The sequence below is a fragment of the Triturus cristatus genome, chromosome 7 (genome assembly GCF_964204655.1).
Source record: "Triturus cristatus chromosome 7, aTriCri1.1, whole genome shotgun sequence".
NCBI classification, from domain to species: Eukaryota; Metazoa; Chordata; class Amphibia; order Caudata; family Salamandridae; genus Triturus; species Triturus cristatus.
In genome coordinates, this window is record NC_140590.1 from 885,921,053 (window position 1) to 885,944,370 (window position 23,318).

Consider the following 23,318-nt stretch of genomic DNA (forward strand, 5'->3'; position numbering starts at 1 on the left):
ATTTCCAAAACCCAAAAAGGCTTGCAGACAGCGATTGATAGATTTGAGGAGTTCTGCTGGGACCATGGCTTTATAGTCCATGTGGACAAGACCAAGTTCATGGTGCTACATAAACAATCGTAAAAGGGAGAGTAGCAATGAATGATGCCACATTAGAGCAGACTCAAGTTTTCACATACCTGGGTTAAACTTTAGGTAGCAAACTCAATTGGAAACCACATATAGGTCAGTTGGTCCTTAAACATGCACAATTGTCTGGTGCCCTATTAAAGGAACAGCGTCTCTCCCATACTAAGCCGCTCGCCCCTGCGTTAAAAATTTACAATTCAAAAATTAGTGCTTCTGTCCTGTATGGGGCCGAATTATGGAGTTTTAGCAACTTAGCACCACTGACGATTTCCCAAAACAAATTTCTGAGGGGTATAACTGGTCTTCCACAATCTACACCACTGCTGCCCCTTTACTTAGATTTGGGTTGTAATTTTTTTCGAGGATGTGGCACGTTGTAGACCAGTGGCTTACTGGAGAAGGCTCTGGGTTACCCCTGAGCTTTCCCGGTATGCACAGGCTCTCCTCGAAGTAAGGGATGCTGACCGTGCGTGTACAATTCCCTGGCTGAGGCAGGCAAAAGTTATTTTTAGTGCGATGGTGTTGAGTTAATTGTGGGAAAATCCTGTAGACAATATTTTCCTTTTAGAAAGTATTTCAAGGAGACTTACTGGAGCATGGTTACCATGAAGCGCTTTTCGTCTCTATCTAGGCCGTCTCTAACGAGGGAGTTTTTGGAGATTAAACATGTTACCGAATATGAAGGATACTGGGATTTTATTAAGGTTTCTAATGACCGGAAACGTTACCACCAATTTCGGGTGGGCACACTCCCAGTTAATTCATTTGTTTGTAAGTGGTGTACTACGATCTGCACCAAATGTTCATTCTGCCCTACCCAGACCAGATCTATAGTGCATATCTTATTCATTTGTCCAGCCTATAAAAAAAACCAAGGCACAAGTGGCTCAAACCAATCTGTCTAAGGGTATTAACAGCGGCAGCGAAGCATTTAGGATTCTAAAAACAGACACAACGGAACCTATAGTAATTGCGGTTGCCAAATTTTTTATTCTGGATGTGCCATTCGTGCCAATAAGATGAGATTGCGCTAACTTGTTTGTTTTTTTTGTTTTTTTTTTTTAATGTAGATACCTGGTCCTTTTATATAGTCACATATACGTGTGGCACCTACTGTAAATAGGCACAGGGTTTTTATTGAATATTGTTTGTATTTTCGGATGGAATTACTAGATGTGCTTTCCTATTGTGTCCGCTTTATATTTGTGGAAATGGAATGTTTTAATATTTTAAATGTAAATGTCTTTTATGATTTTTGTTAAATCGAAATAAAGACTTAACGAACGAGCTATCAGAAACAAGAGCTTAAATTCAGCGCATGTTCCAAAAAGTTGAAGCTTGGATGGATTGGTACTTTTATTGATGGCCAAGCTCTAGTATCAAACTTGATATAGGGGGATTGTCATTTCTCCCGTTGAGGCCAGTCATTGACTTCAAAATGTCTGTCTCTGGATGAACAAGAGGCATCTCCCGATTTGTGATACTGAGGGATTCTTCAGCTTTGCTCTACTTGTAGAAACTGCTATTTTTAGGGACACTCTAGGATTAAAGTGGACTGTGGCAATGCTATTGTTTGTAATGGACTAAATCTACAAAAATTGTTCAAAATGCTGTTTCATGTCTGTTTTTCGACCATTCCGGAAATGCATCTCGCACTCTTAAATCTACGTTGAATTTTACAACGTGTAAAGTTTAACTCTTCACAACTTTTTGGATCGGAGCTCTACAATCTTTAGAACCTGCCTAAAACAATCCTTACAAAGAACCGGCGCTTAAAACTAAATTAATTCGGATAAACATCTTAATTGAACCAATTAGACTAGTAGAACATGGAAAATAATCACTGGGAAGCCTAAGGATTGAGAAGAACTACCTTAATTGAGGTACTGTTGCATATGAATGTGATAGAGGGAGGTTGTAAAATTGGAAATAAAAGGAGTATCAAGGGGCACTTGAGGTACTTTGAGGATGCGCATAGTTTGGGATAATCTAGTAAGGTATGGACATCCACATTTATTAGCTGTAAGAGGTCACAGAGCTCTGCAGAGATTAAGTAGCGTCCATGTGAGTTTGAATTTTTATCTGCAGTCTTGTAGATATTTTGTAACCGAAATTAAAAGGACTAACACAGAAGGATTTCCACAACTAGATATTTAAACTACAACTAGTGTTCATTTATCTGTCACTGAAAGTAAGGCAACCTTTTGGTTTTAAGGACAGATAGAACTTCTACTAGGCTGGCACCAGGGTATTCTTTACAACACGAAAGGCTGCAGAGCCTCCCTTTTACAACATCAGGCCTCTCAAAATCATACAAATGTTACCAGACCTGCAGCTCTATAGATTTAAATCTACTCTGCCCTAAATGTAATACTCCTCACCCATAGATTCCTCTCAAATTATATGATCCTGAGCAAATATTTTGATTCACATAGCTGCAATTTTCTTTATCACACACGTGCACATTGAAATACGTGAGTTCAGCAGGTCTGCTCTAACAACCTCTTTTATTAGACTTAAATGTTTGCTCTGTATAAAATGGAAATCTAGCCACATACGGTATACATTACTCCTGCCTTGCCTCTTAGTTCATTGACGGCATTGTCATCCAGGCAGGGGCAGAAATGTTTCTCAGTTAATGTCATGTAAAGTTATGATTTGTTTTACTCCTATTAAATCTTTCTTTGCATCAGACTTTTGAATTACAAAAAAAATTCCTGATATATTTGAAATGTTTGTACTATTCATTTACAAGCTATTTAAATGCTCAGTTTGGAATAAAACTGACTGCCTTTTGTTTCACAATGATGGTCAGACAGCTCACTTTACAAATTCCTCTAGCTCCATTAAGAGAAAAATAAACACCATATTCCAGGACAAGATGAGCAGCATTAGTAAAAAGACAAACTGACGTTTGACCTCTGTCCTTGAACAGACCGCCAATGCTAAAGGCATCTTTCTTGCACATTCACTTTCTGAATGAGCAGAACATCTGTTTCTTTCCAGCTCAAGTTCACTTGCCAGAACAGACCAGTAAGTCCTAAAAATAGCTAGACCTGATCAAATATGACTTTCCATAGCGAGTGGGCAAATAGATTTGTCACGGCCTGCACGTCTTCAATTTGCAAAGACCTGGAAAGAGGAGGATCGTTCCTCTAGCCCACCTTATTGATTTTATTGCCCATGCTAGTTGAGAAAGTGGTCTGTGTAGATGTTTAGACTGACATTCCATCTCATTTGGGCCATTAACTCGTTTAGTTTACAAAGAAACTAAAGTCTGTAAGCTATCACTCTGAATCTCTTGAACACTCCGATGCATCTTCACCAGGTTTAGTGCATTGTAAATTGGATTATCCCTTTGAAAAAGGTCTAGCACGTTCTATAGCTCTATACGGAGGTATCTTATAGGCTGGAAACAAGCACACACAATGCTAGTGGTGGTAGACTTAGTAAATGTATTGTTTAGCATAATGTACACAAATGGAATCCCACCATTTGTATGTTTAAAACCACTCTGCCCATCTCTCTCTGATGTAAACTCAGACTGAGGAAACCAAATCACCCAGGTATTTGTACAGAAGGTAGCTTAGCATAAGCACACCTGTTTAAAGCACAGCTCACTCGCCACCACACCACCAGACTTCTGAAAATACTACCTTTTCTAAACCTTGCTTGCCAGAGTGAAAAGCGTGAGTATAGCTGTAGAATTCTGCTGTGTGGTGGCATAGGGATCAACAAGACTGACTTGTACAAGTTTACTGTTATTACACCCAACTAGAATGCTTCAGCACTAGTGAGTGCAGAAGGTAATAGAGTGCAAATGGACATATGCACTTGCATCGGTTGGCTGCCTGGAGCTTAATCTCTGCTGATGCCATACCTTGACTTTACCTATTCATTGCACAAGACTTTCCGTCATGACTTCAAACTCTTAAGTCAGCCTATCTGCGTTACACAATTGTTTCACCGTCTATGGTCAAAACATGCAAAAGCCATTCCAGTCCTTAAGGTAAACATATTTTTACCCATCAACCGTACAATTAGTCTAAACCATTTGCCACTCTTGGACATCAAGTCTTTGCCAACTTTGTCTTGGTTATTAACACCACCCTACAACCAATCCACTCAGTCATACAAGAATGCGGCTTGTCTCCTTAAACATTCTTGATGTATCTTGACCTAGACTTCCATGCTGTCAGAACCATAAACGATGGCACCAATTTAATCCTATTAGGGCCATACTTTTTTTACATGATATTGCCCAGCTCTGTTCATGCCTGAAATCTGCATATCTCCTTGGTGGCCTGACGTCTCAGGATACCAAACATTTAAATTTATTGTGCATTTTCTTCATCTGCCCATTAATGGATCATTTTGAATGAATAGGGCCCCTTGTGTTCCGTTATAATTAAAGCACCAACCCTTAATCCTCCGTGAAACGGTTTACTGTTTCAAGGGATACTTGGCTGAATGGCATGTTCGTTCCTTTGGGGGGGGGGGGGGGGGGGGGGGGGGGGTTACTGTTGTAAAACCCACCTGGTTTAATGCATTCTGCAACCATGCAATGAAGATTTTAATCGCGTTGCTTATGGTATTGCCATCTGTGTGCGCACAACAGTTAAGCATAAACCACCCTGTATCTAAATGCTGTGTGACTTGCACATGGACAAATCGTTCCATACCTCTTTCTAACTGTAGCTGGGTGCTGAGGTCAGCGGCCTGAACTTGTTTGGACTCCTTCCTTTTGAAACCATGCCTTTGGATCTTCTCATATTGTTTCTCAAGTATGACACTTTGGATTGCGCCCCTTGTCATGATTATTTGGTGATGGGTCCCCCCAAAATAAAATATCCAATATTCACTTGCCATCATAATCCTAAGTGAAGAGTCTTCATGAAGGAGGTTGAGTGCAGCCTGTTAGATTATGGCACGTTAGTTTGCATGCTTTTACCACGCATGCCATTACAACGCGGTGGTTACGACTGCCTTACCGCGCATACCATTATAATGCAAGTCTGAACAACTACTTGCTGTAGGGGGAGTGGGGGGGGGGGGCACTAGATTTTGGAATAGTATAATTTACTATTCCAACTCCAGTCTGTGCCAGTAGGGAAGGTGTTGGATTTTAAATCTAACACCATCTGCCCCCTTCAGCAAGTCGTTCGTTGTAATGGCATACGTTGTAATGGCATGCATGATTTTGCATTCGTGGTAAACAAAGTTGTACCAGCCTGCTATAGCCGTCCTAGCAAATACCTTATTTCAATGACCTACACAATCTCCTACTCTATCCCTTGTATAGCTCCCAATGTCCCACACCCTTGATTGATTTCGCGCTCTTTAATTGTAGTAAGTGTCCTTCAGATTTCTTCAACTGGCATATCCCTCTGCTTTAGGTACATATCTTTGGTATCTTGTCTTGTTTCCATGCATCCTCTCCTTGATAACCAGTTCCCTGCTGCTCAGTGAGTGATGTCCTAGAATGTGTATGTATGCTTTTAGAGATCAGTTGAAGAGTGGGCTGAGCAGCAGCAGGCTTCTCCTGGTGGGGCTATGCATTTACCATCTTATCTACCTGTAATCTCAGGATATCATTTACAATAAATCCTCCTATTTTCTACATTACCGGCTACGTGACTTTCTGCCTTTGAGGGTATAAACTGGCGACGATTGGGGAAATCCTATTTGCTCTTAAACGTTTACTTAAACTTGCTTGTGTTGGGCCATGTGAGTTACCGGTGATGGGGCTTTGTTGCACCCAAACATTGCCTTTTGATCGGGCATTTGAGTTGCACCCAAACATTGCTTACAGTTGCTTGTGATTGGAATGCCGTCTTTCACCTGTAACCTCACTACCTAGGCTCAACATCCAATTAGCCATAATGTTTCTTCCAGCAAATGAGCGAGGCTTTCCTGGAGGAGCATCACAGTATGAGCGGTCAGATCACAGCAATAATGTGGGCAATAGGATTTGAATTTGCAGAATACCTAGTTCATCACACTGAAAACACAGGCCCAGAAGAGTGCTGACGGTAAGCCGTTGAGGCTAGGTTTGTATCCGTAGCATGTTGACAGCATGTACATCTCACTGGCAACACGCCTCTCTAGGCTACAGCAATGAGCTCAGCACCTTCCACACAAAGGAGTAAGCAGAGAACTTAAAGAAATGCCAAATACGAAATTCCTTGCTGCTCAGCTGTTACAACAGTGGCATAAAATAAAACCATATTCGCAAACAGTCTCTTGTGAGCGAGGCCTTCAGAAATAAATTCAAATACATGGAGTTCTGCACTGCACGAGTTGGGTGTTGCTGTTCACTGTTACAAAGCCACTCAACACGAGGCGTAGTTAAGCTTGCTAGTCTTATTCACCATGCTACCTTCTCGGCTACATGACTTCTGTGTAGGAGTATCTCGTTATTACAATATCCAGCATACACAACGTTATCTAAAGCCTTTCACATAGAGGTTCTTTTCTCTCACTTTAGAAAATATTCTCACTCTGACACCTTTGCTTCCATCATTCAATCCTCAGTTTCTGCTACCCTGTGTACCCCTGCACTAATTACGCTTCTACACCATTTAATTTGGCCTCTTACCACACACCTTGCAGATGGCTTTGATTCAAGGTCATTCCGTGGAACAGTCCAACTGCTCCAACAGTGACATGTCTTTGGGCCTTTATGGGTTTTTATGTTAACTTTTACTTTGACCTTGCTGTTAATCACCACCTCTGGCGTGCTGCTAATTCATGAATGCCCAGCAGTCTGTTCTCCACCCCTGTTCCTTTAAAGCTTCAACATGCCACTAATTCTCATTTAACTCTGTCTCGAGCAAGCACTTTTGAGCCTCTGTTAATTTCAACGTTGGATGACCTCTGGCTGAGGAAACCTTTTTTTTTTTTTTTTTTTATTATCCTTTGGTTCCTCTTGATGTGAGCTTGCTCAAGTTTCGCCTACTGTATAGGCGAAGGAATATTTACCGTGTTAGAAAGGAAATGCAATAACCTAGTTTAAAACACCAGTTACACCTAAAACCTCTACAGCGTTTTGATACCCAACACTAGAGATCCATCTGGTATCCAAGCCGATCAACTATTGCGGTCCAATGACTGTGGAGCAAAGCAGGAAGCCAAAAAATGTTAATGAAGACCAGTTCATTCAACACTGCTTACAGTAGCTTGAATGGTTTACTGAGGCATTCCCACTTAAGATTCGCAAGTAGTAATCCTGTATCCCAGCTCCAGTAGTTGCACGTCTTCAACCCTCTGACAACTGCTCCCCTGCTACACACGGAGCTACACTTTCAATGAATACAACTTGTTAATGGCATTCTAATAAATATTAGTGCACCAAGCAACTCCACAGTGCACCAAATGTTTTTAATTTGTCTTAACAGGGACTGCTCACTCATGCAAGAAGTTGTGGCTGTGCCGAGCACGTGGCCCAGTGAAGAAATCATTAGTCAAACTAGAGTTAAAGGAATGGAATGTTTGTTACCTTTAGGATGCTTTTGGTTGCTCTGAAAGGTGTGACTTTTCTTAGTTTTTCAAGGGGTTGTTATGTTGACGCTTCGTGCATATATGTGATGGAGTATATTTGTTTCGAAGATTTATTTTAGTCCATTCGCTTGAGCCATATATTGTACAGGTGATCTGTTGTAACACCTTAGACCTGTTTTGATCTACTCTATTGCTTTTCTCCCTTGTTCAATGAGTTAATCATTTTATTAATCTTGTAGCGATGTATACCAGGAAACTCGCACCTGCTTTTTATGTGTATTGAACTTTAAATTACGGAGCGGCTACCTAAAGTCCTGTAGCCAGACTGTTTTGAGTGTGGCATGACACCCAGAAAATGTATTGTACTATGCAGTGAATATTTGGTTATTCAATCCACCCCTATTAACTTAATACTTGCATTTTTTGCTTTGCCATTGGGTGTTGGTAAAGCACCTTGGTAACAAGTTTGTTTTTCTTTCAGGTACAGCCAAAGCATCTGGGTTGCGTTGGCTTAACTTGCTTTTACCTGGCAGTCAAAGGAACCGAGGAGGAAAAGAACGTGCCTTTAGCCACCGACCTCATCCGAATCAGCCAGTATAAGTTCACAGTTTGTGATATGATGAGAATGGAGAAGATTGTGGTAGAGAAACTGAGTTGGAAAGTTAAATCTACAACTGCATATCATTTTTTACAACTTTATCATTCTCTTGTCTACGAGAATTTAGATTTTGAAAGGTAATGCCTTACTGGTTTTTGCAGTTGTATTTGTTTTACTGCTTTTATTGAGTTTGTGTGCAGCTAAGCCTGTGTTAAAACATTTCATTCGGCACAAGTTTGCTTATTTGCACTTATTGTGATGGTCCTCTTACTTATTTTTGTTTTATATTGCGCGAACTTGACCCTAGTAGGGTATCCGAGCACTTTACATTCACAATTTTCTACTTAAAACATGAACACCTTGCAGTTTCAGTAAACCTGATAAGTTTACACTAAGTTACTAGCAACAGTTAAGCTACAAAGTCATAGATTAAGTTAGTTGTACATTGCAAAGTTGGAGAAACATTTGTGCGTGACATTCAAATTTGCTAAATCTGACCTTATTGAGCACTGTGGTAACGTGTGTATTAAACAAAAAGGTCCTCTGCTAATGTCAAGACTGCTGGAGTTATGGCAGGAATTTGCTCAGGTTTTGGCAGCGTTTTTAAAAGCCACGATGGATGCTATTTATTTTTATGTTCGGGGGAGAGCGTTCCAAATTCTTGGTGTTGTGCCGGAGAAAGCTTGGTCATGTTTTCTTTCGGAAAAGGTGCCGGTTTCAGCAATGGCCTTCCACGATTCCTGATAGTGATTTTCTGAGCTAGGTACCTAGGGGTATTGCAACGTATCGTTTTGTGAGTGATGCATGCCATTTTTAGCTGTATTCTTGCTTCGCTGGGCAGCCAGTTGAGCGCTTTCAGATGGGTGATGTGGTCGAATTTTCTGGATCCAGTTAGACGTCTTGTAGCCGCATTGAGACAGGCTTTTAGTGGTGCTGTTGTAATCTTAGGAAGACCAGCTAGTGTTGTGCAGCCATACTCGATCCTTGAAATGACTAGTGCCAGACTGCAGTTTTGAGGTCTGAGTTCATGAAAGGTTTCTGTTTTCTGTGGTAGCTTAAATGGAAGCAGGCGTTTTTTGACATAGTGTTGATATGTGCAAGCATGTTCAGGTTTGTGTCTAGCATAATGCCCTAGGATTTGGTTGAATCCATAATCCTCAGAGTACAGTTTAGCGCCGTGATTAATTTGTTCCATGGTCGTTTTTCTGGGAGGAAATCGAGGGTAATTCAGTTTTCTGTGGGTTAAGCTTGAGGTGATTACTAGTTAGCCAATGGACGGTTTTCTTTAATGCCTGGTTCATGATTCCGATCACAATCGATGTAAAGCTGTATATCGTCTGAGTACATGTGGAAGAAGATGTTTGCTTGGTGTAAAATTTCTGTGAATGGCTCTATGTACAAGTTGAATAGAGCAGGGGATAATGTTGAGCCCTGTGGTACTTCGATAACCTTTCTGGATGAAGCAGATAAGACTGGCTCACTAAGAATTTTTGCAATCTGTTTTCTAAGAACGAACTAAACCACTTTTGGATTATACTCTAAGCCAATCCTTTTTTTCAGGCAATCTAGTATTTTGGTACAGTTCAGTGTCAAATGCCGCTGAAAGGTCAAGCAGGATTATGAGACGTTTTGTTGCGGTCGAGGGCAAGTAGAGCATCATCCACGATGTGCAGAATTGCTGTTTCAGAGCTATGGTTCGGTCTAAATCCTGATTGGAAGTCAATTAGCAGTTTGAATTCAGAGATGTGTTCTCAGTTGTTGTACACATTTTTCCAGGACTTTGGCTAGCATGGGAATGTTTGTTACTGGTCTGTAATTGTTCAGGTCTGCGGGGTTCACTGTTTGCTTTTTAAAATTGGAGTGACTTGCCCTGTTTTTAGGCAGTCTGGTAGTGAGCCTTGCGCTAGTGAGGCGTTAATATCTTTGTCCAAGAGGGGATGAGCAGATGGTTTATTGTAGACCAACACTTTGCAGGTAGAGGATCGTTTGGTTTATGGTCCAGATAATCTCTGCGATATCTGTCGGAGACCGGCTTGAATTTTGACCATAAAGCATTATTAGGCCTTTCCAGCTTTGGTTGAGCTTGAGGCTTGGCTGGGGTGTTCTTTTTGATTGAAATGGCAAAACCGCTGTCTTTTTGAGCTCCACCTCCATTGAGATGGCTTTGGCTTCAAAGGAGCATTCTTCGCTGTTTGTAAGATTTTGTAGCTGTTGGTGCAGATTTGGCCATTTTATTGGATTGGTCTTTTAGTATTTCGAAGAGTTTCCTACGTCTGTTTTTTTGCATTATCTAATTATTTTCTAAAGTCTTTTTAAAAAAAAATTTAAAAAAATTAGAATGCTTTTATTGTAGACCTTTCTGGCCTGTCTTAGTTGGATTAAATGTGGTGAGGAGGGGTGTTGTCGCAATTTCCGCTCGGGAGTCTGAGTAATCGTCTCTTCATTGAGGGATCCGTTGAACCAAGGGTTTTTATCTTTGTCTGGGAACCTTTTGAGTTTTAATGGGGCTATGTCCTCAATTATGCTAGTCATCGTATTGCAGTAATCTGTGGTCCTTGGCGTCTTCCAGGGTATTGAGAGGTTGCTTTCACACAGCGTGCTCCCAGAATTTCCATATGAAGCCCTCAGGTGTCGCAAATCCATTTTCTGGATTTTATTGGTTGTGAGGAGATTTTCATTGTTTTGTGGGGTATTTGGAATGTAATGATATGATGATCACCCCTTGTGACTGGTCTGATCTCTTTACCCACAGCTTTTTCTTTAGCGCTGATCCAATCTAAGGTACAGCCTTTCAGATGAGTTGGTAGGTGGCATTCTTGAACCAGCGATTTGCTCTACGAGGAATGTTTTGAATAGGTTGATCTGATTGTCGGTGTGATCCTCACAGTGAAGATTGAAGTCTCCTAGGAAAATATCATTAGAATGGGGAGTCGTGTTTTCTGTGATTTCTATCAGCTGGTCTATGGACATTGTGTATTTACCGGGAGGGTGGTAAAAAGCATGAAGTTTGCAAGTTTAATTATTTAAGGACCTTAATGACAGCCCAAGATATTCACACGAATCGAAGGGTCCCAGTCCCTATTGGTACTGGCATGCCTGAAGGGTAAATCTAATGTTGGCGGCCTGTGGATCCATCTGACCTTTTATAGATTGTGCAAAACTATTTCCTCAGTATCTGCACCGTAAGGTGGTTGGATCGCTTCGCTTGCACAAGTGAAGAGTTTGTGACCCAAGTATTAAAGGTACCATTTAAAAAAAGCAAAAAAACAAGTTCTGATAACGTGGGATTTATATTTGTGATGTATATACATAACATATATGTAGCCTTTACATGAAGTATGCATATGGTTTTGTATATAAAGTTTAAAAATAAACCAGTTAATGACTTTTACATTGTTTCAGTAGTTTATACACGTTAGTGCAAGTGTTTTACAACATGATTTATTGTAGTACTTGCCGTTTGATTGCCATGTGTATTTTTTTTAGAAAGAAGAACTTCTGCTTTGAAAGGCTTGAAGCACATCTTAAAGCTTGCCATTGCAGATTACTTTTCTCCAAAGCTAAGGTGAGTAAAGCAGTCCTTTTTGAAATCTAATCATTTACAGGTGGAGGCTCGGACCTTTATTTGTATTCAAGCCCCAGTGCAGAGTGAAGTTTAAAAGTTTACTTCTAATTTTTTGGTGTAGTTGTAATTTCCCCTCATCTCCTTTTACCAGCACCTTAGACTGCATAACTTCACAAAGCAATGCATGATCAATAAAACTATATTTAATACCAAAGGCTGCCACGCTTCATGATGGACCGTGGAAAGAAGTTTGTTTCCAAACGCCCCACACACACGCACACCTACACCTGGTGGCAGGCCTATTGCTGGGTCAGTTCCTTAGTCGGGGGTGACCTTTGCTGCTGTCCATGCACTAGTCACTATATGACCATGTGAATTGCCCATCCCCGGTATGCAGCCTCCACTGTTACCTGTGAGGGCTAACGCATTCTCCAATCATGTACATCACAGACTGGTTCCCAGCTCTGTCATAAGCTCTTTAATTCCAGTCTCTACGTTCTGTGTGCACAATCCATTGGCCATCAGTCCACACAAGACCTGGGAACTGGCCACAAGGGTCGCAGCGTTGACAAATGCTCCGATTGACTGTGGGAAGAATGAAACTACTGTTCATGTTCAAACTACATTCAGCTTTGGCCCTTTGACACAGTGACCACTTGCTGTTTTTACTCACTTCTTACTTTTGGGCATTGCGCAGTTTGTTTACAAAAAGATCTGAGTGTACATAATCATAATATGAATGTTTCACATATTTGATTGGTTAACTATTATGCAAAATATGGCGTTATGAGAATGTGAATTAATGTTTTGTCATCTTTGTCCCCTTTAGCACTTAATAAGCAACGCTTGAAAGTCACATTTTAGTTTTTTCACTTTCGTGGATGCAATGTGCCCTATGTGCCGATGGAAAAAATCATAATTCCTGCAGTGCAATTAAAATCTAGATTCAGTACTATTTCAGAGCTAGCATTAGATGAGGAAAAACCTTTAGCCTAGTATACTGGGACTGAGGCCTCTTCAGTGGCCGCTGGTCTGGATAGAGATTAAATCAAACACACAAGTGATAGAGGACTGCTTGTAATAAGCATAACCATCGCTTGGGGTAGCATTCCAACTCCTAGTTCTTTTGTTCACCATGACACCTTAGTTTGGACCAAGTCATATGCAAATCAATCTTGACTGTCCTCCAATAGGAACATTCCAGCCTGAACTGGTAGACCGTCCTCACTGAACCAGAGCACAAGCATCCTGAGAACATTTTCGCCCTGATAGGGGCTGTACGGTTGGGTGTAGATTACCCTGAAACTAAAAAAAACTAAGATTTGGCGAAGCAAGGAGAGAACAGCATTTTGAGTAGGATGCCACAAAGAATGGTGACTAGATGTTGCCTGTATCTTCAGTTTCTTATGGTCTGTAATCTAACTAGAATGAAATATTTCTGCCCAATTTTCACCCCACCTCCCTATGTCACTCAGTTTTTGCAGTACTTCTGGTATTTTGACAACAAAGTGTTACACGGTTTTGTTGCGGAAAACTAATGCCAGGTGCTTGATTGTGTTTTTTTCTTAGCCCTCTGTGTTGGCTCTTTCCATAATGGCACTGGAAATTCAAGAACAGAAGCTACATGAGTTGACAGATGCTGTAGAAGGCCTCCAGAAGCATTCCAAGGTAAGCACTAACTGTATCCGGTCAATTAAGTGACAGAAGGATTTGCAGCAGGCGTTACTCTGGTTTTAATTGGCTTTTTAGTGTTTGGATGTTCTGAGGTGGAAGGCGATGTCTGCATATCTGTATCACTGTCAGAAATGGTTTCTGGCTGGCTAGGGTATGCCCATAAGCCAGGCAGAACCCACCACTAGTCTGGGCAAGTCAGTTACACACCAAAGATGACCTGAACTCGCCTTCTGGTAGCTTGGTGCAGAGGAGGAAGGCTTATCAAACTGTGTAAAGCATTTGTGCAACACAATGAATAGACCTCAAGACTCCACATAATATATAAAAAATATAGTATATTGTACGGAACCTCAAAGAGCAAAACTACATGAATTGAAATGCTGTGCATACTATGCAAATCCTGTGGTGGTGCTCACCCTGACCATGCAGGAATCAAAACATACATTATAACATCAGGGTTTGAAAATAAGCTGCTTAGTTCGAGGCATAACACATGAATCACCATATATAATGATAAACCCGGGGTGCAGTGCACAGCACTCCTATTAAACTTTGTGGTAATTTGGCTCAATGTAGGGCATTGCAGCGCCTTGTGCCCATTACCTTCAATACAATAATTGTTTCTGAGTGACACATTCCTGATGGGAACTCAGTTGATGGCTCACTCCGAAATGCCACAAAAAACAATTGCCCAAGGTAGGACCCAAAGGGGGAGGTGGGTGGGCACATGTTGCGGAATCAAGCGACAGGACCTCACATGAAAATAAGCTAGGCAGCTGCCTGCTAACACACAGTGCAGCTATTGAGTAAGGCAGTCTTGTACATCAATAAAGCCGTCCTGAGGTTTTAGCATGTCCAGGGACTCTCAGACTGCTATTGCTAATGTAAAACAGATCTGGTCCTGAACACATAGGACGGCTTTGAGAATTCAGGCTGCCCTGCACACCCACTCCATACCTGGGTGCATTGCTCTGGTACGAAAGAGTGCAGGGTGGTCTCTGACCTGGCTCTACTCCCCATGTCCTGGCTGACAGGCATGCCCAACTTACCTTGTTGGCATCTGGAACTCTGGCATCGCTGTAGTCTGCCATCACAAGGTTGTAACCCATATTGGAGCAGTTCAGACTTCCACTTTTGCGTTGGTGAACCACATGCTGTTTGGTAAAGAAGTTCTCAGCACGTGCTGACTTCCAGCTTATAGTTGCTGGACTCTAGGTTACAAGGAAGTGATGAAGCAGAGTCTTGCCTGGGCCTGAGATTCTTAAAGAACAAGAAAAGGGTGTCGGGCCCTGCATTTGGCGAGCATTAGCAGTGAGCAAAGGAGAGGAGTTGGCCTAATGGTTAGGGCGGTTGACCTCCAATCTGGGGAACTGGGTTTGAGTCTCTGCAATGACACTGAACATCCTGTGACTCTGGGCAAATCACTTAATCTCCCTGTGCCTAACAAAAAAGAATGTGTCCTCGTCATGCAACTGGTGCTATATGTAAAGGGCTCTGATACCCGATTCGGGTCAAGTTTGCGCTGTATAAAACTCTAACAAGCAGCAGGCCAGCACATCTAAAATTAGTTGCATTCCCTCCTTCTGCCTAGCAATCTGCAAGCAGTAGGCCAACACAGCAAAGCTGTCCACATGACTGGTGGTTTCTTCTGGCAGCTCAGCAGTCCTCTAGCACTAAGGCATATAGAGCAAGCACTGTCTGGTTACAAGTCGGGCTCAGTCTCAAATCATGGGTTCAAAACCCCTGTACTTAAACTCCATAATGTCTTTTTTCAAGAGGTGACTCGGGGAGTGTTGTGCTTCTTTCAACCCAGCCCTGGCTCCAGACATCAGTAGGTGATCAGCCTTTTGTGTAAGGGAAGGGCACAGCCTATGCAAATGTAAAGTGTGAATGCCCCCTCCCAACCCAGGAAGACAATCCGTATACAGATGTAACCCTGTCACACACCACCCTTTGTGTGATGGCTGTCTGTAAAGTACACAAAGTGTAGCTGTCACCTAGTCCCAGACATGTATTGGAGTCAGGCTGCAAAGCAGTCGTAAGCACAAATGCCTTATTTCTAAAAGTTGTTTCTAAAATAGTAATGTAAAATCAAACTACACCTGCAGGCAGTTCTTATAGCTACCATTCTAATCCTGGCAATGCTACTCCTTTCAGATCAGAAATTGCCACTTACAAGTATATAAGGGAATTCCCAATGCTTGCCTATGAAAGGAGTAGGCCTCATACTAGTGCGGAATTAAATAAGCGGTTTGTCACTACCAGGACATGCCACACAAGGTACATCTCCTACCTTTTACTTGCACAGCACCCTGCCCATAGTAATACCTTAGGGGTGACCTATTAGAGGAGTTTTAGCCTGGCAAGTAGGTTTAAATGCTAGGTCAAAGTTCCAGTAAACTACGCAGGCCCTTCAATGGCTGTCCTGAGACTGGTTTGTAAGCCGGTCAGTGGATGGCACAAGTAGTGCTGTAGGCACACTAGTATTTAATTTACCGGCCCTGGGTATATGGTATACCTCTTTAAAAGGGACTTACAAGTAAATCCGATATGTTTAACTGGTATAAACCCATCATACCATGTTTTAGAGGCGAGATCACATACACTTTACTGCTGCTAATTTGTGCTGGAGTCCTAAAACCAACAGTGTCAGAAAAATAGGAAGAGGGAGTCAAAAGGTTTGGGGCTAACTCTGCAGAAAGGGCAAGGTCCAGCAGTCACCCATTTCAATTTAATGTCCTGGTTTGTCAATTGAAATATTTAAATTGGTGTCTGCTACTTGTGCATTTCTTGTTGCCAATGTCAAAAGCTTTAAGTGAAATGGTTTCCCAGTCCAAGCTAAACTAAACCAAACATTCTTGCAAATCATCGAGCAAACCAGTCTGGTTGTTTAAAGTTCTGTGGGGTTTTTTTTCTGTGCGATGTTCAGATACATTTTGTATTCATTATTGGAAGGTATACTAATTAATTATCCACCCTGATGTAGATTAATGTGAATTCGAGTTTATAACCAGATTGTGGTAGTTTTTTGGTGTTTGAGGAACATTGCCTTCTGAAACCTTTTATTTTTTCTTCTCGGCTCTTGTAGATTTGAATTTTACTTCTAAAGGGATGCCACCCAATCTAGGATTGCTTGAGCCTTGCTTCATATCCAGTATACCACACCTGCACACATAGCCACATACACAACAGTGTTCCCCTAACTACTATGCATATTTGTAGCAGGTTGAGAACTGAACTAGTTCTGAAGTGCCACTCTGTCAATGGGTTTCTAGAAGGTAACTAGTATCATTACGGAGGGACCAGTCATGCGTTTTAAGATCAGCAGTATGTATTTGGCAATCTAAAACCTGCACAACACCAGTGCATGGCAATCCACTTCAAAGTGATTTTAACACCTTTTTAACAGGGAAGGAACAAAGTGTAAATCACTTAGTCATAAGTGGACTCTTATCAACTTATCCTATTTTTGTTTTTTTTTGCTCATAGTCTGTCACTTTGAAGTCGGGGGCCTAGCAAGGTTGTTAAAAGCTATGAGTTGGCATTTCAGACAAAAGATGTGAAAAGACTTTACGAACAATATTGGCTCCACGGTTTTGAGTGGGCACTAAATTAGTGTTTGCCCATCCTGAGATGGATTTAATGACATTTTGCGGGTATTGTGATTCATGCAGCATCTCGTTCAGAAGTAGCTTCTGAACACTTATGGCAAAACTGTAGCGATGGTTAATTCTTTAACTCTGTTTCATAACTGAACCCTGTGTAGCAGGGCTTCCTGTCATGTAGATCTTGCTTACACAGGTTAGTTTTCTGTCTGGCCTCTGACAGCCTAGTGCCCCTGGAATCCCCTGGAATGCACTATGTGATTGAATGGTATACTGGGTAATGCAGAAACGTAGCTTGTGGTTTCCATGGAGGCATATATGCATGGCTATGTAGACACGTGTGTGTGTGTCTATATATTGGGTTTCTGTAGCACAAGCCTGACTAATAGGCAACAGAATGCTGTACATATTCAGACCAGTGTAGACTCGTTGATTTCTTTTGGGGGGTGGCATGGGGTACATGGAGCACATGCAGACTTGTAGACAGTCTACTTGGTGGTTAAATGAGATGTAGCCATCAATTTGCATGCAGCCCGTGCCCACTCTGTTTTGGAGTGGACCAATTGAATGAAGCACTGTGCCACACTTAAAGTATTTCTAATACACACACTCTGGACTTTGTATACCAATTCTTTAAGCTATGGTTCCACCAGCTGAAGAAACTGACACTGGGTGGAAATGCGAATTGTGGTCTTACATGGTTGCATGTATTAAAATGCTCATGAAATGGACTGTATGGTAGAGAGTCCTTCGAGACAAAGCACTGGCTTTTAATTTAAGCTTTATATACTTGAAAAACCGATAGTTGTATTAAAAAAAAAAAAAGTTGGCGAATTGGGGGTAAGGAATCTGGGTTGCAGACAGTTAATGCACCAAGTAGTTTTCTTTGAAGGGGATTTGGGCACATAGCTGGAAAAGGCTAGTTTTCGTGCTATTCCTAGTTTTACACTTGGTCTGCAGTCTGATGGTGTCCTGGCTGCGTGTGCCAATCTACCAGAGGATAAGCTTGTCTGCTAGATGAGGGTTGCTGGTCATAATGGCTTTGTTAACAATGCAGCTGTTTTTGAGATGGTGTGGGCTGGCAAGGGGAGCCAGTGGAGGTCCATCAGAATATGGGTGATGTCATTATACCAAAGTGTTAATTGCTAAAGTCTTGGCATGATCCTCTGCATATGCTGATTGTTCACAATGTGGATGCTTTGCTTTTTGTCTCCCTTTACAGTGCATATTTGGTGCTAGTACTGAATGTTAAGCACAATATTTCACTAACTTGAACATACTGAAAACTGCATTGAGATGGAATCTGACTTTTTTGTGGACATGGAAGTTGGTGCTTTGACAAATGCTGTAGCTGATTATCATTTCTGCCTTTTGGTTTGACTGTTGCACAAGTTGCTTTGGTTTAAGGTCGGTGCATCTTCTGGTCTTGTATTGTTTGAAGTTTTACATGATCCATTTGTTCCCTCTATTACTATAGATAATTAGCCGAGATTTGTTAGTTTGGAAGGAGATGGTGTCAAAGTGTTTGGCAGAATATTCATCTACCAAGTGTTCAAAACCAAACGTCCAAAAACTGAAGTGGATTGTGTCTGGGCGTACAGCACGACAACTAAGGCACAGTTTCTACCGGATGGACCACCTTCCAACAATTCCAGAGAGCAGCTGCTAGCATGCTCTGGCTCCAATACAGTAAGTTACATATGTATTCTAACAATTTTGGTTGAAATAAACCACGAAGGATAAGTTCCAAACTTGTAGTTGTGAAAGATAACTGGCGGAGGCTATAGTGACTAACAGCCATAGTAGAAATTTCAGGTAAAGTAATATCGTTAAATGTATTCAAGAACATTCCACCTAAAATAAAGGTATGCATATGAAACCATGTAAATGGATTTGCTAGCTCCCACAATAGTGCATGGTTTATTAGAATTTAATGTCTGTGCATTGTGGTGCATGGATAACCTTTTCCTACTTTTTAAAATGGTACACCAGCAGGCTGGTGGAGCAGACATTGAACGGGTGCTTTTAATCCAGATATTGCACCATCGGAAAGGAACTGCATATGCAGCAAACCCATTGTACTTTAAGCTGCGTGCTCTAGTCCGGTAGCTGAATCAAATGCTTTCATCTTTATCTGCGAACACCCACATACAGCTTGTACAGCAGTCCCCTTTGACATAATTGGTGGTTTTTACTTTTGGTCCAAAACTCATAGGTTTGGAATAAATCTTGTTTTGACTGATAACTGGAGACAGAAGAACGGGGATTACAAGTCGTGCAATAAAAGCAAACACTGAATTGTATATTCCCTCCTATTTCACCTTCAAAAATACACTTCATGTACAGTTTAATCATGGTTTTGAATATGTTGGTAAGATCCCGTTTGGATCAATTGCAGTTGTTGGCATTAAAATGGCTGAATAGAAAATTGCCTTTGTCACTTTGCTATGAGAAAATGAAATGGCTTTGTCTAAAGCTTTCAACTTTATACAAATCTGTACTCTGCAGGTTTGTGTGGAAGGTTATATCTGTCTGCAGTTCTGGTTGCCATGCTTTTGTCCTTATGCCTTACCCTTGAAGGTCAGATTCTCTGGAGCTTGTACTCAAAGGGGCCTCTGCCTTTCTAAAATTAGAAAGCAGAGCGCTGCTTTTAACAATCCTTAGGTTACCTGGCTCTCAACCAACAGTGAATCTGCTAAGTCTCTGCTTTCTGGATGGACCTAGATAAGCTGCCTTTCCTTGAGTAAAGGGACGTGTAAGTTCTGTGTAGGTAGCTACACCACTGTAGTTTCTTACAATATAGTATAACAAACCAGTACACTTTTAAGGCGGTGTCATTTTAAAATGTAGTTAGTCTAAACAATCTGAAAACTAAGATCAATCTCCTTACGTAGAAATAATCCAAGTAACGAGAGTGGTAATATTTTGACTCCCTGATGGAAAATACTAATTTCCATTTATTTGATCTTTATTTCGGTGTAAGTGCACCATAAAAGAATGACCACATATGATAACATTATTTAACTGGTTTAACATTTTTAAACCAGGGTAAAAAACCAAATTGAAGCTAAAAACAATGTGATCAATTAAAAAGGTCGTAATTACACTTTAAGAAAATTCATCCTTGCCCACCACAGAGTATTAAAAGCGATATTGCATAAGTTATTTGCAGATCAGTGCTGTATTTTAGAGCCTAACAGCTTCTTTACAGATTTGTGCCAACCTTTCTGCATAACTGGATCAACCCTCTATGCCTAATTATATGGTAGCCCTTGCAGGAAAAACAGTACATGTAATTCTGACTCCTCACCCTTGCCACAGGCAGGACACCCCAAAAAGGACCCACAAGACCAATTGTTTGTGTAGGATCTCAAGGGAAGGCAGCCATGCCGAAACTGTGTATACAGTTTTCCGCCTAATGCTGGACGGTTGTCATCTAGACATGGCTCAAGCTTATACATGGCCTTTACATCTAAATATTTTGAGGTAAGAGCCAGTGGAGGAATCTGCTTGGAGTTTATACAGCTTACTTTCATTATAGCTGGTAATTATTGATTCATGTGGGGTTCTCACACAGGCTTTTTCAGGGTTTTACCACTGCTCATATCGGTTAAGGGAGCTAAAACTTTCTCTATCAGAAAACCATGGCATCTTAACTACACCAGGACACCGGAGGACCTCTAAAAGCTCCAATCTAAATTCGGCCAGTTCCGGGGTTGCCCCGAGGCGGCGCCAGAAAAGCAAGGGTCTGCATCAGGATTCTTCTGCAACTGGTCTCACACCGAGATCCATATTAAGTGGAACCAAGGGAGAGCTCACAGGCAAGTTAAACAGCTGACTTACGAAGTTGTTCTATGTTTTGGCAATCAAGGTTGGATAAAGATGCCCCCACAATCCTGCCCCATATAGAGGTGCACTTCTTGGAGTCTTATAGATCTCCACAGCAGGGCTTAGTAGCTTGTGAAACTATTTCGTATAAAACTTAGCCAAGCCACCTGTGGTCTGCGACGGGTCAAGATTTGACTTGGCTATTTGGGGTCCCCAGGCCATATTTTCACTAAGTGTAACTCCCAAAGAATCAAAGGTAGTTACCCTCTCGAGCAATACCATTCATACGTGGGCTAGCACAAGTTGATTTTTGTTGGGTTTGAAGACCATAAATTTGGTTTCATCAAGATTGATTTCCAATCCCCTGGTCCTACAGAACTCCCAAAACCCATCCAGTATTCTCTGAATTCCCAAGGGAGATTTAGAGAAGATTCATCAGCAAACATCAAGGCTGATATCTGCTTATGCGCTAATTTGGCGGCATCTATGTCCTTGAGTTTGTTCAAGGCGCCTACCAGACCATTGATGTATATGCAGAACAGGGTGGGCACAAGTACACATCCGTCTTACCCCTCTCTCAGTGGGAATAGGCTGAGACCGTTTCCTTTTTCCCCAAAGCGAATTTGGGCATAATTGCCGGTTTGAAGTCTTTTCAATATGTTTAGAAGATAATGTGGTAGCCCTAGTTCGCTCAGTACCCCCCCCCCCCCCCCCCCCCCCCCCCCCCCAAATGCATCTCTAGGGACCAGGTCAAAAGCAAGCTTAAGATCCACAAAGACCAGGTACAGGCTGATTTTTAAGATGTACAATTTTCCAATAAGAAGTTGAAGCCTGAGAACCTGGTCTATTGTGGAAACTTTTGCTCTGAACCCAGCCTGCAATGGGGTCATGATGTTGTACTCCTTCAGCCAGGCTTGCAACCGGCCTACAATCCTGGCAAATACCTTTTGGGAAACATCAATCAGACTAATTTGTCTATAATTAGTTGGTATTGTGGGTGAACCCTTTAGGTCTCGCCTGACCCAGCACATGCGCTGGTCTGGCGAGACTTTTTGTGAGGGCTCAAAAATGCTACCATGGCCAGCCTAGAGCTACAGTGCATGTGCGCGCACACTTAGGAGCAGAGGCTGGCAAACCTAGTCATGCTCATTAAGCACCCGCGATCTTCACTTTCGCCCGTGAGCACTTTCGCAGCGTACCTTTGATGTTCTCGTTCAAAGAACATGTGTTAATGCTTTGCTGCGTTCGTTTGACTTGCAATGTGCTTTCTCTTTCCACAAACTGTTCCTTTATTTTGAGATGCTTTTAGTATTACTGTTTTGTGGCTTAAAGAACATTAAGGAAATGTTACTGTGAAACTGGACAACGTTCAGTGTTTATTTCGAATCGCAGCGGCTGCTTCATGTCCGTTGCACCATTCAGGGAGTCCTTTCGTTGGTGCTTTCATGAGGACATGAGGAAGCTGGAAACTTTTGGCACATTCTCTTTAAAAGCACAGCATGTTGGCGACTGGTTAATCGATTAGACCTATGTAGCGCTTTAGATCTCAAAGTGCTATGGTGGGTGCAGCAGTTACAACTCATGAAATATGGGGTGCAACTTACAAGGAGGGGGCAGGTTTGTTTGCATATTGGCTGCAATTGAACTCTTAAGATTGGCTGTGTATCCATTATCAGCAATCAGTCTTCGCTAAGTGATCTTGTTTGTTTTTGTTAATGCTTTGCTCCACCCCTTTGACTTACAACGTGCTTTCTCTTTCCACAAACTGTTTGTGTTCCTTTATTTTGAGATGCTTTTAGTATTAGTCACACGCACAACGACGCCCGGCCGCGCACATGCACAACTGCGCACGCACAACCGTGCACGCACACAATCCCACCAAGCCTTGGCATAGCCAATAGGTCTCGCCTTTGGGAACTTATAAGTGTTTAGCCACGCAACAGTTATTGTGGTTGCACTAAGGATATTGTGCAGCATAACTAAATACTTAGAAGGTCCCAAAAGCAAGACCAATTGGCTATGCCAATGCTTGTTATAGATTGGGAGGATTTCTGCTCCAGACTACGTTGCAGGTAGGACCATTCCCTTAAGGATGGCATTAAAGACCACCCAAAGGTAGGGGCACCAGATCTTGGGTTCAGCCCGATAAAGTTTCCCTGGGATCTTATCCAGGCTAGCAGCCTTCCCAGGCACTATCCTATTTACAGCTGTTGTAACTTCACTCAGGGTAATCTCTGGGATGTGTGTCTGCAAAAAGAGACCTATTTCCTAAAGGCAAAGTATTCGCTCCCATTACGTGTGGGCTATAGAGCCAGAAAGGGCTCTTTCCAGAAGCTAGCATCAATGTTAGGCTCTATGGCCACCTTTCCTGAGCTGCTACCAGTGGAAATAATGAACCAGAATTTCTCCATGTCCTTGG

The 23,318-nt window shown here is 41.8% G+C and overlaps 1 protein-coding gene across 1 annotated transcript in view; it reads left to right on the top strand.

The window, feature by feature from the left end:
* The window catches only part of CCNG1 (cyclin G1), a 38,698-nt gene that overhangs the window by 12,798 nt on the left and 2,582 nt on the right, over window positions 1-23,318 (top strand). Inside the window, exons 4-7 of the mRNA XM_085617831.1 lie at window positions 8,111-8,364; window positions 11,714-11,792; window positions 13,362-13,460; window positions 18,549-18,760. Of these exons, the coding sequence (XP_085473957.1) occupies window positions 8,111-8,364; window positions 11,714-11,792; window positions 13,362-13,460; window positions 18,549-18,740 (624 nt within the window). The 3' untranslated portion in view covers window positions 18,741-18,760. The remainder of the gene's footprint in view (window positions 1-8,110; window positions 8,365-11,713; window positions 11,793-13,361; window positions 13,461-18,548; window positions 18,761-23,318) is intronic.